This window comes from Vanacampus margaritifer, chromosome 12, assembly GCF_051991255.1.
Source record: "Vanacampus margaritifer isolate UIUO_Vmar chromosome 12, RoL_Vmar_1.0, whole genome shotgun sequence".
Lineage (NCBI taxonomy): Eukaryota > Metazoa > Chordata > Actinopteri > Syngnathiformes > Syngnathidae > Vanacampus > Vanacampus margaritifer.
The window spans coordinates 6,496,392-6,514,135 of NC_135443.1; the positions used below are offsets into that span (position 1 = coordinate 6,496,392).

At 42.8% G+C, this 17,744-nt stretch overlaps 2 protein-coding genes across 6 annotated transcripts in view; one reads left to right on the plus strand and one right to left on the minus strand.

Annotated features, from left to right (window-relative positions):
- Window positions 1–40: 40 nt before the first annotated feature.
- On the plus strand, window positions 41–4,125 carry lrit2 (leucine-rich repeat, immunoglobulin-like and transmembrane domains 2). 2 transcript variants are annotated; one of them, XM_077581647.1, is made up of 4 exons: window positions 42–251; window positions 472–1,262; window positions 1,765–2,498; window positions 2,631–4,125. In XM_077581647.1, the coding sequence occupies exons 1-4, from the start codon at window positions 133–135 to the stop codon at window positions 2,655–2,657; spliced, it is 1,671 nt and encodes a 556-aa protein (XP_077437773.1). In that variant the 5' UTR covers window positions 42–132; the 3' UTR covers window positions 2,658–4,125. The 2 variants fall into 2 exon arrangements, with proteins under 2 accessions (XP_077437772.1, XP_077437773.1); XM_077581646.1 differs by lacking the exon at window positions 2,631–4,125 and having other exon boundaries at window positions 41–251; window positions 1,765–2,624.
- A 2,397-nt stretch (window positions 4,126–6,522) lies between these two features.
- Window positions 6,523–17,744, minus strand: part of cdhr1a (cadherin-related family member 1a) — a 31,220-nt gene continuing 19,998 nt past the window's right edge. For 3 of the 4 annotated variants that reach the window (XM_077581642.1, XM_077581641.1, XM_077581639.1), the window contains 12 exons: window positions 17,650–17,736; window positions 16,938–17,054; window positions 15,963–16,106; window positions 15,794–15,872; window positions 15,599–15,699; window positions 15,153–15,356; window positions 14,343–14,495; window positions 13,618–13,782; window positions 12,481–12,548; window positions 10,737–10,965; window positions 10,150–10,407; window positions 6,523–8,939 (listed from right to left, as the gene is read on the minus strand). In XM_077581642.1, the coding sequence (XP_077437768.1) occupies window positions 8,376–8,939; window positions 10,150–10,407; window positions 10,737–10,965; window positions 12,481–12,548; window positions 13,618–13,782; window positions 14,343–14,495; window positions 15,153–15,356; window positions 15,599–15,699; window positions 15,794–15,872; window positions 15,963–16,106; window positions 16,938–17,054; window positions 17,650–17,736 (2,169 nt within the window). In that variant the 3' untranslated portion in view covers window positions 6,523–8,375. Of the gene's footprint in view, window positions 9,562–10,149; window positions 10,408–10,736; window positions 10,966–12,480; window positions 12,549–13,617; window positions 13,783–14,342; window positions 14,496–15,152; window positions 15,357–15,598; window positions 15,700–15,793; window positions 15,873–15,962; window positions 16,107–16,937; window positions 17,055–17,649; window positions 17,737–17,744 lie in introns of all 4 variants that reach the window. The other variant, XM_077581643.1, reaches the window with a different exon arrangement.

Here is a 17,744-nt window from a genome sequence, read left to right on the forward strand (position 1 = left end):
AGTGGGTCAGACCTGCTGACTCTGTCAAGAATTAGGTGTTGTGCACTCAGGGATTAGTCCTAATAAGCTTCCCTCGTCTGCCTCACTCGACATGTCTTGAGCACGAATGCCATCCGCCTTTTGGGCAATTGTATGCAGACTATGGACAGGATTGGTTACCTGCTAGTTATAGTTTTGTTTGAAGTCCGAGGGTATGAAAGTTTTTCTCAGTGTTTGCGAGGGTGCAGCTGTATAGAAGACCGTCATGGAAGGTAAGATTTAATCTTCACCGAGGTAGATTTTGTTTCTGTGTCAGTAAGGCAATGAAAACATAGAGTTTAGCCCACGTTATAATCTTTAGTTGATGTCCTTACACAGCTATGTAAAAAATTTAACAACCCCCCAAAAACACACCCTTCAATGGTATTTTGGCAATTTTTTTTAATGCTGTGGTGAATCTAGATCTAAATTAATGTTTGAATTAACTCATAGGTCTCTCATATGCATGGAGGAGAATGCGTTTGGGGCCATACCAGAGAATATTCCCCATGATATGACCAAAATCCGAATCGAAAAATCCCACTTCACCGAAATCAAGCGCGGGGCTTTCTCCAGAACGCCTGCCTTGGAGAACCTGTGGTTGAACTTCAACGACATTACCCTGATCAACTCGAAGACTCTGGAAGGTTTGCGCAACCTGACCGAGCTCCGCCTGCAAGGGAACAAGCTGCGCTCCGTACCATGGACGGCGTTCGAGGACACACCGGGTCTAAAGATCCTGGACCTGAAGCACAACCAGCTGGATGTGCTACCGGAGCATGCGTTAAAACATTTGCCCGACCTGACTTACTTAGACTTATCCTTCAATCGGCTTACAGTCATATCCAAGGAGGTCTTCCAAAACTGGCCTCTATACCAAAAACTGCAGAGCAGAGAGGAGATGGAGGCGAGCACCTCCGGGCCGAACGTCGTCCTGGCGCTCCACGACAACGCCTGGCTGTGCGACTGCCGCCTCAAGGGATTCGTGGAGTTCATCCGCTCCCTCAGCCCTCCGATTATTCTGATGAACTCCTACTTGACCTGCTCCGGGCCGGACTTTAGGGCGGGCAAGTTCTTCCACGAGGTCGAGCTGCAGGCCTGCGTAAAGCCCGTGGTCACCACCCCGTCAACCAACGTTAGCTTACCGCTGGGCGCCAACGTCACTCTGCGCTGCCTGGCCAAGGCCAGGCCGGACCCTGCGGTGTGGTGGACATATGGTCTGAAGATAATCAGAGGATTTCATGGTAAGAGTGTGATAGCCGCAGTGTGACGTTCAGGCAGGCGGATCGCCTGATATCTTGTGCTAAATTAGATACTTATGCACACATTTTAATCACAGACTTCTATAAAGCTTCCTTTAAGAGGAGTCAATCTGGATGAAGCTGCACACCATCGGTGTTGCAGATTATCGTGTGCCGCATAGGCTTGGACGGCCGGTGTTAGCAGCCCTATTGAGGCTACACGACTAAACCTGCTTGCATTTAAGTGTAAGAATCCTCAGCGTGCAGTGGTATACGCAAACTTTTCAATGTGGCCCGGCATTTTGAGATAGCGCCCGAAAAGCTCGAAACACTAAATCCTAAATTGCCTTTCTACAGTAAAAACTCTGCCATAGAGTGGCGGCGCGAACAATGAACTGCATTAGAGCGAGGGCTCACTGTACACTGATAATGTGCATTCTCATTTCTTGATTCTGGTTCTTTAGTACTGAAACCATATTTGATCATCTTATTATCTTCCTCTCAGAGTCTCAGGAGAGAGTGGATGAAGACACCATCAGATCCCTCTTGGTGATCCCTTCGCTCCACGCGGCCGACCGCGGCGTCTACACATGCAGTGCCGTCAACTTCATCGGAAACTCCTCGGCAAACATCCAGCTGGACATCCTCTCTCCTGACGGCTCCCAGTCGCCGTCTCTTCCCGGCTTCCCTGCGGAGGACCAGAACGTCTACATCGACATCCGTATCGCCAAACAGACAGTACGTGGTATCTCCATTGAGTGGTTCGCAGTCTTGGACCAGCCGGATCAGACGTGGTTCACCATCCATTTGGGCCGAGCCAACGTTGATAAGAAAGAGACTATCTACATCGGTCCTGGCATCCGTTCCTACTCCGTTTCTGACCTGATGCCTGCCACCAAATACGAAATCTGTGTGACGCTCAAAAACCAGACGCCGCGGCCCGGCCAATGCATAGTGTTCGTCACGGGAAGCGACATCACCGAAATGGAGCAGCGGGAGAAGCTGATCCACATCGTGGTGATCGTCCTTGCCATGGTGCTTGCCGTGCCCATCGGCATGTACGCCTGCACCACTGACACCAAGTTCACCTGCTTGGAGGGCCTGATGGCGTTTTGGAAGAAGCGGCGCAGCGAGAGGGGATCGGCCGGGTTGGAGCGCGAGAGGCACGGCACCTTCGACAGCCTGCAGGCGGCCAGCGACGAGGGCCTGGTCCGGAAAGAGTCCAGTGAGGACAGGAAGGTGAGGCGGAGGTCAGATGACAGGCCGCTTAAGAGCAAGGCCGACCACAGCAGAATCACTGCAGAACTATACTAAACAGCACCAAACACTGTGATATCCTGCTGATACTCTCTACTCTCTCCTCTGTTCTAGGGCGGGAGGTTTGTTGAGAAGGTGTGATTGGTCAAGATTGTTATTCAAGGGATTGCACCAGTGTAGAGATGTACTTCGTTATTTTTCAATCTCTCTCTTTCTGAATTCATTCTGTTATTATTCAGTATGTTTATGACTCTGCTGCCTTTGTGACTGAATTGGGCTTGATGGCATGTTTGCGGTTTCTACAACGGTTAGTGCAGTTGACCGTTCACAACCTTTTCTACGCCAGGAACCGGTTCATGGTAGGTCATGTCAGAGGGTGTGGGCTGACGTACATGCACGGTTAGAATGGATGTAATAACTATGTGGGAGTGATAACGTACATTCCTGATTGGGCTTTGTATGCTCCAGTAGAAAAAAAAGGATTTTTTCCGTAAATATATCTATGCGGCTTTGTACCAAATAGCCGGTCCACGGACTGAGTTAGTGTACACAATTTTGTGTTAGCACTTTAAAGGTACAGGAAATCCTTATTTATCACAGGGATTTTTTTTTAATTTATGCAACTGCAAAAAACGTCATTCAACCTTGTATAGGCAATTTTTATTTTATTTTACTGCTCTGTATATATTTGTTGCGCAACAACAAAAAACATGTACAAATCTTCTGGTTTTTCATTTATATCTAAAAGTTAAAAGAAACCTTTTTTTTATTTCCCCCCCATTATATTATATGAACGTCACATGATATCGAATACAAACGTGAAAAATGTCAAACCAGAATTATTCGTAACTTGCACTTTGCCAATTCACTGTTATTTTGCAATAATTGTCATCGATAATTACTTAATTTTAGTTCTTTTTTCCCCCTCACACGGTGCATAAAAGACTTGCTTTCCCAGGAACTCATGTTGAAAAACTATACAGTGGTACCTTGAGATACAAAGCTTGCAAGCTTTTTAAGACACGTTTGGAATATTTTTTTTTTTTTTTACTTTGAGTAAGTAAAAACTTGTGATGGGGGTGATGTATAAGTGTAGAGATATCAACTCTTGCATGGCAGTTTACATAAAACAAAGATAATTACACTATACAGTAAAACAGCCACAAAGCTTAGCCTTTCTGTCTGCTAGTGTAATGCTAACACTAAAATGTATTTATGTTGCGGGGCTATAACCATTGATGAAGTACGACAAAAACCTGTTCTGTTCAATTCTATTTAACTCTCTTTACTGTATGTTTTATACAGCATTTGAAGTGCTGTTTTCCTACATTGAAATACGCATCACAACAATTTTTTTTTTGTGGAACAGATTAGTGGTGTTTCTACTCATTTCAATGGGTACAGATGATTTGGGATAGCATGCTCATTTTTATTAATATCTCAAGGCACCATTGTATAATATTCATAAATCTCCCAAAAATGATGGGTCTTCAATCTTGTGATATGGGAAAAATGCTTAGTACACATTTTCCCCATATTTAATTCTTACAAAAATAACTTGTAAAAATCATTATTTAGAGAGAAGTATGAATAAAAAGTATTGCCTGTATGTGTGTGATTTTTTTTTTTTTTTTTTTTTTTACATAATCGCTGAAGGAAATGCTACAACGTCCATTTACTGTGCTTTGTGAGATAATCACATTTATGTCCTAAGTGACCAAACTGGACAGTGTGTGTGCTCCAAAGTTTCATCAGTTGATCTTTAATCCTTGCCTGCGTCACTGCACTCCTATAATACGTCACGGGTCGGATTTCTGCAAACAAACAAAGCACAGCAGCTGCGGGCATGCGCCGGACATGATCTGTGCCGAGGAAAGTCGGACAGATGGCACGCCGCATATGTACGCGGCCGTCCTCGGCCATTGTTCATTTGACGTTAAGAGCCCAAAAGCAGCAAATTCACATCATTTCTTCTGTTCTGACTTCCTGATTCGCTAAGATTTCCAGTTGTTTCACAATTGAATCAACATCTCCTCGCCAAGATGACAAGGGAAGGCTTTGTAATCCTTTGCATGGACACTTCATTAGGTACACATGTACCAAAGGTAGAAATACTTTGTAGTTAAGAACTCTGTGAAATTCAGAGATGTGTTTCTAAATACATTATTTATGTGTGATGATAATTGATCAAATCTGTGAAAAACTGAGAAATATGCAGTAGTACACTCACTTGTGGAGACATAGCGTTAAATTATTTTTCACCATTTCTTAGCTAGCTATGCCTCACACCTTGAAAATGTATCTTACGTGGATGCCACAATTTACACAACAGCTCAGTGTTGTTCTTTAAATTTCTGAGTGAGAAAGTGACACCGCAGATGAGCCTGCCATGCGCCCGCCGGTCAAGAGGAGCCCCGGAGCCTGTTAGCTTGCCAGCTAGCTGGAGGCTAACGTATTTTGTCGCGGCTGTATATATTCCAGCGACTATATTTCCACACCTTAAACATGTGTCTTCTTTTTATTAAATTAAATTATTAGAGTAATGTTATATAATGTTATATTATCTGTCCACGTGTTGTTTCACCATTCCATTCAAATATCTATTGCTCAAAGGGATGTAAAAAATACAATAAAAATCAATGCTAACCGTTAGCATGTCACTGACACTTTCATTTATAGGTTAGCATGAAGATTGTAGGGGCTGTTTAGCCAAAGCTATGTGGTTCTTTTAAACAATGTGTAATTCAGACTCTTTTTTTTTGATGAATTGTTCACTACTTGCCAAAACGCTGCGTATCGTCAAGTGAGTTGAAATGAGTTTACCGCCACAGAAAAGGGCATGCATTTCAAGTCAATGCAAAAATATCCCTAAAAAAAATAACTCTCGAGGCTGGGTCATCAGTATCTCAAGGCCCCATTCTGAAAACACGATGTAGTAGCCCATAGTTTATGTCCGTCCAGCATCAGTGCTTTTTGCAACTTCCCACTGTGTAATCCTCTGTGCAGCAGTAATCCTGGCTGCCTCTTACATGGCATAATGCACGGTCATTTGGGCTGCTTGGCGTATTATTCCCTGTCCATTTCTCTTTTAATAGCCATTGAAAGTGTGTCACGGATTCCTCTTGTTTAAAAAAAAAAAAAAAAATTCATGGAAGGATTGATTTCGCCTTGTATTTATTGTCAGCGCTGGTTTTAAAATGCACCAAAAAGTTGATTATTCACTCCTTTTGAAACTGAACCAGATGAGGTCCTATGCACCTTAGGTTTGCAGCCAACGGTGCAATATTGCTGAAAGATGAACAACTTGGCCCTTGGATTAGCGAGGGGTAATCTGCACATTCCGTGTTTTATGTAATTTTGAAAATACGCCGCTGCTGCATGTTTGGCTCCAAAATGCTCAAAGGGCGCTTTGAGTGTAACTTGGTAATTGGTAGTGCTCACGCTGGGGATTGTACACATTGGGAGTCAAATGTGACTTATTTGCAGAACATCTGCTCAGATTTTGGCACACACAAAAAAAAAACGTCATCAAATACTGTTGTATAACTTCACCGCCAACTGATTTCTATTGTCCTGATAAACTCCTTCCCTTGTTTACTTTTTAGACCAGGCAAATGGATGCAATTAATTTATCTTTTTTTTTTTTGCTCGTTTGCTAGAATTTTTTATTTTATTATAAAGTATAGAGTAAATTTGAATGTTGCAAGATGTTATACAAAAATAAATGTCATCTTTGAATAGGTTTAAACCAGTTAGCAACTTAGCACATGCTAACGCTAACCCATCTTGAACTAGTTTTAGGATGTTTCCCAAACACAAAGTAACATGGGCCCACCTCTTCCATTTGTCTGGTTTCATGTTTTGCAAACTGAAAATTTCTTCTATATTTCCAGAAGGCGGCGCTAGAGCTGATAAACAAGCTAATTAGCGTAAGTGTTAAAATGGTGTACCAAGTGTTGAAACATAATCCATTGGAAATGATGAAATAAAGAATAAATAAACAGACTGGACTTTTAAAGGACAACTTTATTTGCAAAAATACAACCAAAAAAAACAGATACAACACAGCAAATACTGTAAATGTTGAACATATTGTTTACATAAGAAGAAACAGACCGTTTTCAGGACGGTGTTGTGCACCTGTATTCAGTTGGGATTAAAAGCGGTCTTAACCGGATCACTGTGGTTTCCTTCCTTTGGACCAGCTCAGGCTGATCCCTTTAGCCAGCGCCAGTGTCAGTGAAATCTCCCCCGTAAGGAGATTGCTTGGAAACCAAATATACAGTCTTGTCTCAAAGTGCCTTCAATCCTTGACAAGAGACTTTTACACACAAAATGGACAAGCAGCAAATGTTTTGAGGATGGAGGGCAGAATAACATGCTTGCTACGTTAAAAAAAAAAAAAAAAAGGGCCCCATATTGTACAACAGGGCAAACTGTGCAAAGTCTTAGCCCATTAGGCTACTAAGAGTTGTCGATTTCACAGTTGTGTAGAGAAATAGATAAAAGGTACTCACGGTTCTGGAGTTCGGGATTTAAAGATTCAGAGTTTGCAGCAACTCATCATCATGTTTGCATTGGTTTAATTACGAAAACCCGCAACGTTAGATTAACAGAAGACTAATTTGTACAGTTTGTACTTTACTACTCAAAGTCATTTGGGATAAGGTCATATAGGCTTCATCTTTGTCTATTTTGTTTCAGTATCATACTGACAGACATGAGGATATTAGCAATTGACATCTTATTCCCTTGCTCATGGTTTTGCCAATTTTGACCTGGTGAGAAGTTTTTCTGCCTTTGACTGCAGTTCAAAGCTAGTTTGAGAAGTTTTATGGTCACCACACAGCTCCAGGGCTTGGTACAATTGATGCTATCCATGACGAATTTCTCTTTTGAGGATCTGTTTTTGACCAAATATGCAATGGAAAGCCATCACAGATGACAACATTAAACTTCTAGAATTGGGATTCGTCACGGAAAGTCTACCCAAAGGGCTGCACTAGAACTCATGATCAACAAAAGCTGTATTCACGTGAAAGACTATGACACTCATCAACCTAAATTTGGTACACTTGATGACTCTCCGAAGGAGTCACTGAATGGAAGTTTTGTTGATTCCAAGTTTCAGTGCAGCCTCTAGTATCCAGAGTCTCTAATCTGCGGCAAAGAAAGGCAGAGAGGATCTAGAGCAGGGTTCACCAATTCTGGTCTGCAAGGTCCTTAGTCCTGCAGGTCTTTAGATGTTTCCGCCTACCAACACACCTGATACTGAAGATCAGGATCGTTATCAGGCATGCTGATGAGCTGATTATATGAATCAGGTATGCTAGTGGGCGGAAACATCTAAAACCTGCAGGAACCTGGACCTTGAGGACCAGAATTAGTGAACCGTAATATAGAGTCTATATTGTCTTTGCAGAAACACCTGCTCTAGGAGTTCTGTGTTGTGATAGTAGCAGGCCTTCCGCTGCATGGTTTGACAAAAATAGATCTTACGCATGTTGGACGACAATTAAATCAGTGTGACGAGCTTCTCAACGTAGCACTGAACTGCAGCCTGAGACCGAAAAACCTTCTTAGCAGGCGCTGCAAAGTCAAAGTCGTCAAACGCTGATGGGCTCCCGTCTGCTTGAATGATGCCAGAACCGTATAATATTTTATTTTTAATAGTGTTCTAATGAAAAGTGTAGTGAGTGACTTTTGGGTCACCCTGTTTGTGGATATGGATTGATTGATTGCAAAATGAAACTGAACTGGTTTTATCCATAGTATCCAAAGCTTGTGGTGGCCTAAGACTTTTGCACTTTTACACTCACACGGCCACTCACAAACATCCACGCACACACACACAGAGCACTATAAATGATGATTGAGCATCCTCTTCTGCTCCAGTCTCATTTTCAGTTCTGACACCAGCGCATTGTTGACCGTGTTCTGCGCTAACGACTTCTTCTTTGGCCGCGCCGCCACGGTGGCCGAGACGGTGGGCACCGCCCACTTCCTCTCCCCGGGGACGTTGGTCGGCGGGGGAGGCGGAAGCGAGGGGGGGCGGGGCGGTGTCGGCGGCGGCGGAGGCCAGTGCCTGACCGCATTGCCCACGTTGTTGTTGTGGTTGAGGTTTTCCGCCGCATCCCCAGCGTCCTGCTCCTCCTCCTCGACCTGGAACTTGGCCTCGGGGTTCTCCGCTTTCCTGAAAAGGTTCTTGAAGGCCCACGTGTGCTGGTTGCGGGGCCGCCTCCTGACACGGCGGTTGGGCACCACCCGGTTGGACTTGTTGTTGCGTACGAAGGTGACAGTGGAGATGATGACCGTGACCGCGACCATGAAGCTAATGACGCCCGCGAGTACGCCTACGATTTGGAAGGACTTGTTTTTATTGTGCGTTAAAAATGATCCCAAAGTCCCCTCTTTGAGTTTGGTCTGTAAAAGAGCACAAGGAGAACGGGCATCCATTGTCACACGTGTGATGTTTTAGTGTTCCCTCTATTTGCACGTACTATTTTGGCAAAGGTGTTTAAAACATATAGAAACTAAATAAGCTGCCATAGTAGCGTAGGTATAAAAATATACTGCATACACTCGAAATAAAAACACGCTATATTATAATGATATTTGTTTTGGTATTTCAAGACAAGATCAGAGAGGTTGTCCAGGAAACCATTGCTGAGACCAATCAGCAATTCACAATGACATTTAACATAATTTGGGTGCCCTACTTTCAAAAAGGGAACTTAATGAGTCATATTGTGCTCCTTTACAGACACAGCTCACTCCAGAAGGAACCAAATAACAAATAGCTGCGAAAGCTTTTTATGTTTGTGCTTTATGATCTCAAGGCAAGCGTCACTCATGGCCTCCTGATAATCTTTCTGATCTTGCCCTGAGGTTTGACACGGGACTTTTTCACAGAGTTCCAGTATATGAGAGTGGAAATGAAGATTGTGAGGGAAATGGCGAAGGTGACAGCGGTCATAAAAATCCCAAACACAGCCCCCGGACGTTTCCTTAGTCCCAGGAAGTACGACACAAATCTGGATTTGACCTGAAAACATGACGTGACACAAGAGATCTTGTAAGACACCGCCACAATCAAATTGGTCTGGTGGACGCTGTTGAATCCAAGCGTGAAATTCAAGTCTTGAAATCTTAAATTAACTTTGTGGGAAAGCGGTTCAAATGTCAAAGTCAACAAGTATGCTCTCTAAATTACACGTTGATTAAAGATGGAGATGATGGGCAGTGAAAAAAAAAAGACTGCAAACTGCTAATTTGAGCGCTTTCTTGTGGCTCTCAACATGTATTTCCAACCAGACAAACATGCTGCCACAAAAAGGAATTCCCCACACAAATAAACGGCATTCAGGGAAATACCGCACAGGCAGATTTGGTTGCTTGATGATGAGACTAGTATGAAAGGAACTTCATTTTATTCAACTCCTTTTTGGTATGCTGTCCTAACGCACTACGTATTTTAATGTCACTGTTAATGGTGGCTATTTAGAGAGTTTGTAGTTTAAGAACCATTGCGATAGAATATTTCTAACCTTTTTGCGCCTGTTATGTTGGCATTGTCATTTCCAACACGACTCAGATTGCTGGATATGTAAAAAAAAAAAAAGTGGCTACTCACCGCTTCGGTGATGTCGATCTTGACCACGGCGGTGGTGCTGAAGGACGGCTGGCCCAGGTCACGGGCCTGCACCACCAGCGACCAGGTCAAGTCCCTCTGCTTGGTGATGTTGTGAATGATGGCCATGGACTTGATGTACGACTTGAGGTTGATCTCGCCAGTGTCGGCGTCGATGTCAAAGATGTTGTTGTCCGGCTCAGCTTTCATGATGGCGTACTCGATCACGTTGTTGGGAATCTCGGCATCGTCGTCCACAGCCTGGAATCAGAACGGCTTCAGAAGTTAATATAACATCCAAAGGCAGCTTTTAGGTTAAGGGTGTCCAAACTTTTTTTTTTCCTTAGAGGAAGTAACGAGGCAAATAATTTGGGATATATTCAGGATATCCCACTAAAATAGACTGCCAGCCATTTTAGCGCATTTGACTGAGAATATTGCGTTCTGTGAGCCAACAAAAAGAAAGAATATACTTTTTGGTTCCGTTTTTAAGAATCAGCAGTCCAACTTGGTTTGGTTTCACACTGTCCCACCTTTTAGACTTTGGACACCCCTGTTGTTGGCACTGGCCGATATGATACAAGCATCACCTCAATTTTGACTGGTGCTCCAATCACCATGGTCTTCTCCAGGAAGTTATTATTGAAAGCAGGCGGGTGGTCGTTCAGGTCCAATACAGTGACGAACACTTCAGCCAGGCTGTACTTGCCCTCCGAGTCCTCCGCCTTGACGTAGAAGTTGTACTTGGACTTCACCTCCGCATCCAGGCTGGCCCACGGCTGCGTGTAGATAATCCCAGTGGAAGGCTGGATCAAGAATCTGAAAATGGACCATGTTACCATAGCTAGCAAGCTAATTAGCTAGCTATCTAATTTATGGCTATCTGGTTTAGATAGTGTTATTTTTCTTTCGGGTAGTGAGAATGTTGGTTATCTGAATACAAGCTGGAGATCGGTGAACAGTTCCTTCGAAGGTTTTATTTCTACAAAATATTCCGGGCACAAGCGAGCTCCCAGCAATGGTGGCAGCCTCTCGCAAGTGCGAAGTTACAGCGGACGCACAACATTTTAATACCATCTTGAAGGGCGGTACCACAAAACCCCCCACCAATGGGATAAGACTTTAAACACATCATTGATTATAGACACTCCAACCACAGACAATGGCCCATTGTTGTGGAAATTGATAAGGTCCCAGTCATGACGATAAGACTTTAAAAACATCATTGATTACAGACACTTGGCAGAAATTGCGAGATCACTCACAAAGACACATCCACAGATAAAAGTTCTACTGAGGAAATAAATAAATTAAAACATTTATGACTAAATCTGGGCAGAAGACCCTCTTCAATAGATATCTAACTAGCTAGATAGTTAGCTAGTTAACGATATCTTATCAACTATATAGCTAGTTACCTGGTTATTAAACTATCTAGCTAGCGAGCTAAACAGCTAGCGAGCTAGCTAGCTAGCTAGATAGATAGATAGATAGATACTGTCCAGTCCATTAGCCTCAATGAACCAAAAGCTAGCTTGCTAACTCACAAATACGACGCTTCTATTTTCTCTTTTTGCTATTTGAGTTGTGATGAAATCATTCCTGCTCCCTCAGAATAGAAAATAAAACATCTTACATCATCCTTCACATTGTCTTATTTCACATTTTAATTACAAGATTACATTGCACCAGGAGTTGATTGATCTTGTTTTTCAAAAACTTCCTAATCTTGACATGGATCAGTAACCCTCCTGATTTTGATTGAGATGGATGTGTAAATTTCTCTCGGTGACTTTGGCGGTGGTTAGAAGTAAACAACAGTCTATTTTCACCCCCTATCCCATTATAGGATTAACAAGGGCAAGCGAAAGGGTAGCAAAGATTTCATGATCTCGTCAATGCTCAAGTCTTCCACAAGACATTTACAGTAAAGCTTTGAGCGTTTTTTGATTGTAGTGCATTCTTTCTTGTGGCATGGCTTAGTAGTAACAGATGTTCACTGAAATGCCGTTAAAGTAAACATGTCAAATATTGTAATTGTCTCTGCGAGCTTAAGGTACATGAGGCTGGAATAACACTCTGGCATCCACAGGGAAAAGTGACCCCACCTGAGCCTGGATTCTCTGGAATTATATATATTTGTGTGTGCAGGAAATCTATTCATAAAAGTTGAGACGAGGGACAATACCAGGAAATCTTCACAGGGATGAGTTCTGATATTAAAACAAATCTGCAGCGATCATTGGCAGATAACAAATATGCAATACTAACTGTAAGCTTTACAAAGTAAAACGTTTTGTTTACACTCATTCCAAGAAGTCTTAATATACTCACAAGTCAGCCCCAGATCCATAGATAGAGTACTTCACATCACCCCATGGTCCTGAGTCTGGGTCTATTGCCTTTACAACAGAGGGAAAAAAATATGTTGAAAATAATATGTAGTGGTTTTATCTTAAAATAAACATTTTAAAATGTTGGTGCTACACGGGTTTAGAATCAAGAAAATGGTGTTGCTGTCATTATCATGGCGGCATGGGATCACTTGCTATAGTGGTCTATATATGATGTTTAGGCCTTTCAACTCTGCTGGGGCTCCAAATAAGCCCGACAAGCTGACCTCATAGAACAGAGAGAAAGTTGTCGTATTTTTATGGGGATGGAACTGATTAAAGGCATTTTATTTCCGTTTAATAGGGGGAAATGGTTTGATAAACAAATAACTTGAGTTTGGTCACGGAACGAATTAAAGCCAAGGCGCTGCTGTATTTTGTTTCTGCAGAATGGTCGAAAAATGAAGGGGCGCTGACAGGTCACGAACACGATGTTGCGGTTATAAAAAGAACGCTTGTTTGATGTCATCATCACATCATCATGTCATCATGCTAATCTGTTGCATCAGTGAGGCCTGTTCGCTGTCTCCGTGTGTGCAAGGTCACTTGTCGGCTGTTCTTTTATCTGATTGAAATTGCCTGGGATCAAGGCAGCGAGCCTTTGCTGGTGTTCACGCAACGGGAGGATTTACGAGGGCGCCCCTGTGCCACCTCTGAACTCAAGCGCCGCTCATGTGAAGGACGACTGGGTGACCAAAGTAAAAAAAAAATTGGTTCTTTTCTGTGGCTTGGTTCAATCAGCCGGGCAGTGTTTCAGTAACATTCCCAAATAACTAACTTGACCTTCAAATTGTTCAGAACACAGTATGTCTGCACATATTTTGTCCAGCTTAAAAAAAAGAGAGAGGCAAAACTGGGAATTTGGTGTTACACAACAAAATGAAAGTGATAGCCATCTGGCAGCTTCCCTCGCCTAGCTTTTATCTACATGTTTTCACATATTATCCCTACCTCAGCACCAAAAGTCTACATTTAGAGAATTAAAGCCTCTTTCTGGCATTTTGTTCAAATCGAGCATTCAGTGACGTACGCTGATGCGGGGTGTATTTTTAGACGGGATGATGGGCGACTGGCTCACCAGGACGGACACAACATTGGAGCCGCCAGGTGAATTCTCCGGGATTCTGGCGATGTAGTAGTCCGAGGAGAATTTAGGCGCGTTGTCGTTGGTGTCCAACAGATGGATGATGATGTCGGCCGTGGAGCTGAACCTCTCGGGTGTGTCGATCTCGACAGCGAGTAGCTGAAAGAGATAAATTTCTTAAAATTAAAATGATGCTTGCTTTGTCGGGCCGAGGTCGACGGCTCCCCTCTTTGGTGGAGCTTTTCATGCATGCCAGATCCACCACACCGGCATCTACTGAAACTTGAAAATAATTTGCTTCTCCCACTGGTCACTGAATCAGTGGAGGTTGCCGTTTGTGGATCTCACTCTGCTTCATCTATCCCTTCCTTCCTTCCTTTAGTCTTTCCTCTGGTCACTTGATGCCGCCCTAATCCTGTTGGAATTCAGATATATCTGCCGTTGGTGAAAGATTCTGGATTTGTAACTCTGTGGGTGGAAGGTGGTGCTAAGTTGGTGTTGGATTTCACTTTGCTTCATCTTTCCTTCCTTTGATCCTTCCTCTGACCACCTGATAACTTTAGGACTCTGAACTATCCGGTTAAGGTGAAGGGTCTTGGATTTATAACAGGTTTCAGGTGAATTAAAGAGCACAAACTCACACACACGCACACAACACCCACTCCCCCCAAAAAAAAAAAACAATGAAAATGATGGTTTTCCCTTAACAATGCACACACCTTGTACGTGAGGAAGTGATGCTTCTCATAATCCATGGCTGCCGAGTCTTCCACCAGGATTGTGACTTGGGCCTCGTTCAGTACCGTCTGTGGGACCACGCGTAGCATTCTTCCAGGTCCAATGAGCCTCAGGTTGAATTTTGCATTGGCGCCCTAAAAGTACACAACATTGCATGCTAGTGTACACAAATCTGATCAGCTGGATCGGATCGGCCAATATTTTACATTTTATGCAAATTTTTTGACTGGCTGTGATGACTGTAATTTGTCGATCATCAATGACTGACTGGTTGGCTCAGCAAAATAAAACATTATAGCTGCTACTCATGACCTAGCCCCCGCCAGTTTTCTGACTTGAAGGGGTAATCAAGGGGACCCATTTCGAAGACATGTAGGACATCAAAATGGCGGTTTAACGGCATCACTTTGTGACAGCAGTCCTGGAACTTTTCAGACACCTTGTATTATTCTAGATAGCCCTATCCACTCTTTGCACTGTGCTATATAGACAACATAATCCATGCAGCAACCAGCTATTTCAATCACACTTAAAGGATTGTATAGAACTATGAATGGCATTCCAAGAAACAATCAATAGCAGTCATCACAATCACAAGCTGACAAATGCCACATTTAGCTTTTAATTTGTGTCCTTGAACAGGATTGTGAGCGATAACGGCGGCTCAAAGGCGTCTCATAGCCACAAAGGTCACCACCTCGGTTCAAACCATTTCTCATTAGTTAAATGGTGAAATGCGAACATGTGGAATGTTAGGCAACACCAGTGTTCCTTTGCTTTGGTGTGCTCACCTGATCAGAGTCGTTGACTGTGATTTTAAGCCCCCGTAGTATCTCCCCTTCTGGGGGATGCTCGTACATGGTCAGCTCAAAAGTGCTTTGGGTGCCGTTTTCGCCATAGAAAGTCGGCGGGTTGTTGTTCAAGTCAACCACGCGGATCACCACCGTGGTCTCGCCGTAGTCTAGTAGACGACCCATGGGATTTATTTCAGATGCCTGGAATGGGTGGGTGGGGGGTGGGGTGGTGACGGGGTCCAAATTAGGCCCATATGAAAAGATTTTTGAAATTGTGTATGTATGTATGTATCCTAAGAAAAGATTTGGTTTAAGTCAGACATGATATCTTAACTGATTCCTAATATAAGTGCAAATCGTCTCTGTTGGGCGGAAACCTTGTACGTCTAAAGATGATCAATTTCATCACAAATATATCAAAACACACATTTCTGAGTACTTACTTTGACTTTAATGTTAAAGATTTCTCTCTTTAGAAACATGGGACTTTTTAGCAAGGTGATCCGACCAGTGGTCTCATTGACGCTGAAAACGCCATCATCACCTATAAACAAAAAAACATGTCGACCAGAGTGGCAGCATACGAGTGACACATTTTTTTCAGGGTATATTTCACAATAATTACTTTCTGAACTTACCTTCTTCAAAAGAATAACGAATTGGATTTGGATTTCCCACGTCGCCATCTTTGGCCACAACAGTGAAAATTTCAGACCCCTGGGAAACGAAACACAGAATATCACAGTTATTTAAATTAAAATATAAACACAAACTGTAAATGGCAAGCAATTCCAAGTATATACTCACAGGCAGTGACACTTCATAAACGTAGCCAAAGTATGGCGTCCCGATAAAAGTAGGCGGCGTGTCTTGTGCATCTATCACGTTAATTGTCAATGTAGCCGAGGATGACAAAAATTGCTCTATGCCATTGAAAGTGCCTCCACCATCCTGCAAAAAAGTCATGGAAAATCAGGTTTATTAAAGTGGAAGTTAACCTTAAACATTTCTTGACAATAACATGTTATATGTCACCTCACTAGCCTAAACATGACATTCTGATTAATATTACATTTGTGGAATATGAGTTATGCGGCAAAATCCAGCCGTTTTTAACCATCTCAGGGGGCGGCCATTTTGTCACTTGCTGTTGACTGAAGATGACATCAATATTGCTCAGGGCTCAGGAAATGCCGAATCACAGTTCACCTGTTTTCTGAAGCTGCGCTGTGATTGGTTGCTACCTGAGACCTGTGCAACATTGATGTCATCTTCAGTCAACAGCAAGTGACAAAATGGCCGTCGTCCGTGAGATGGATAAAAACGGCTTAATTCATATTCAACTAACGCAATATTAAACAGAATACAAATTTTAGACTAATGGGGCTGCATAGAACATTTTATTGTCAAAGAAAATGTTTGGGGTTGACTTCCCCTTTATGAATTGGCATCATGTAAAAGCTCTCGAAAGCACAAACTATTCAAGTTAATTAAATTCAAATTAATGACAAATCATCAGCAACACCAAACCCATTCATATGAGCCGCATGGGTTTTTCATAAAACACAATTTGATTAAAAAAAATGTCAATAAATGGGGTGCGATATGATTCGAAGAAACCTTTTAAAACATATTGATTATATTTGGTTTAATCATAAACAATTTTACAATTCAAATCGGGTTTCATTACACCCCTAATATATATGTATACATAGCCCCTACCTGGAGGAAATTGACACCTTCATCTCTGAACATTAAAACGTGCTGTGATCTACTGCATACCTTTGCAATGACAACGACAAAATGTGTTTTTGTTTTCTCATAGTCCAGCGTTTCCTCAACCTTGATGCGAATGACTCCACTGTGTCTGTCAATGGCAAACAAACTGGACTGCGCATTCTGCAACGGAGATACACAACAAAAGCAGGATTTAAAAAAAAAAAAAAATGCAAAGAGCAAATTGACTCAAACAAGGTCACATGAGTGAAAGCCTATCAGTTGAACCTCCATTATGAGCTGTCACGTGAGCGAGCACCCAAAGTGGTCAGATGGAAACCTGCATGAAAACACTAAGGGGCCGCTTGAACTAGGCCACGTAGTGCATTTCTCTTTGTCCATCTGGATGTAAGGAGCCCATATGCTCCATATATGCAGGTGAAAGCTGCCCCTGTCCAGATGTGCGCCGTCTCACTGGTCCTCGCCACCACGGGCCAGATGCTCTTAAAAGCCCCAAAGTGCACACTAACGTTGATGGCCATTCGGTCGCCAAATCAGCCGCACGTGCGCAAATGAAATTGTTATGTTAATCCTCACAACTAATGCATAAACGCTCACTATGAAACGGAGCAAATCATTGTCACTGCATCTGGACCGGTTGTCACATGCATCATTTGATGGTAGAAAATAATTAAACGAGGGTGTAAACATGTAGTGGGGTTATCAAAATGTGTGTCTCTGTGTTTGTGTATGGGGTGGGTGCATTGCTGTCAATTACCAGTAGGTAGTAGTTGACCGATCCCCCTGAACCTGTGTCTTTGTCCACCGCCTGTGCTTTGAAGATGCTGTGTCCGGACTCTGTGGTCTACAATG

Bases quoted from the DNA above. Each gene is read 5' to 3' on its own strand.
- lrit2 (XM_077581646.1), top strand. From the start codon at position 133: ATGCAGACTATGGACAGGATTGGTTACCTGCTAGTTATAGTTTTGTTT. The intron at 252-471 runs GTAAGATTTAAT...ATTAACTCATAG, and splicing joins ATAGAAGACCGTCATGGAAG to GTCTCTCATATGCATGGAGG. The intron at 1,263-1,764 runs GTAAGAGTGTGA...TCTTCCTCTCAG, and splicing joins GATAATCAGAGGATTTCATG to AGTCTCAGGAGAGAGTGGAT.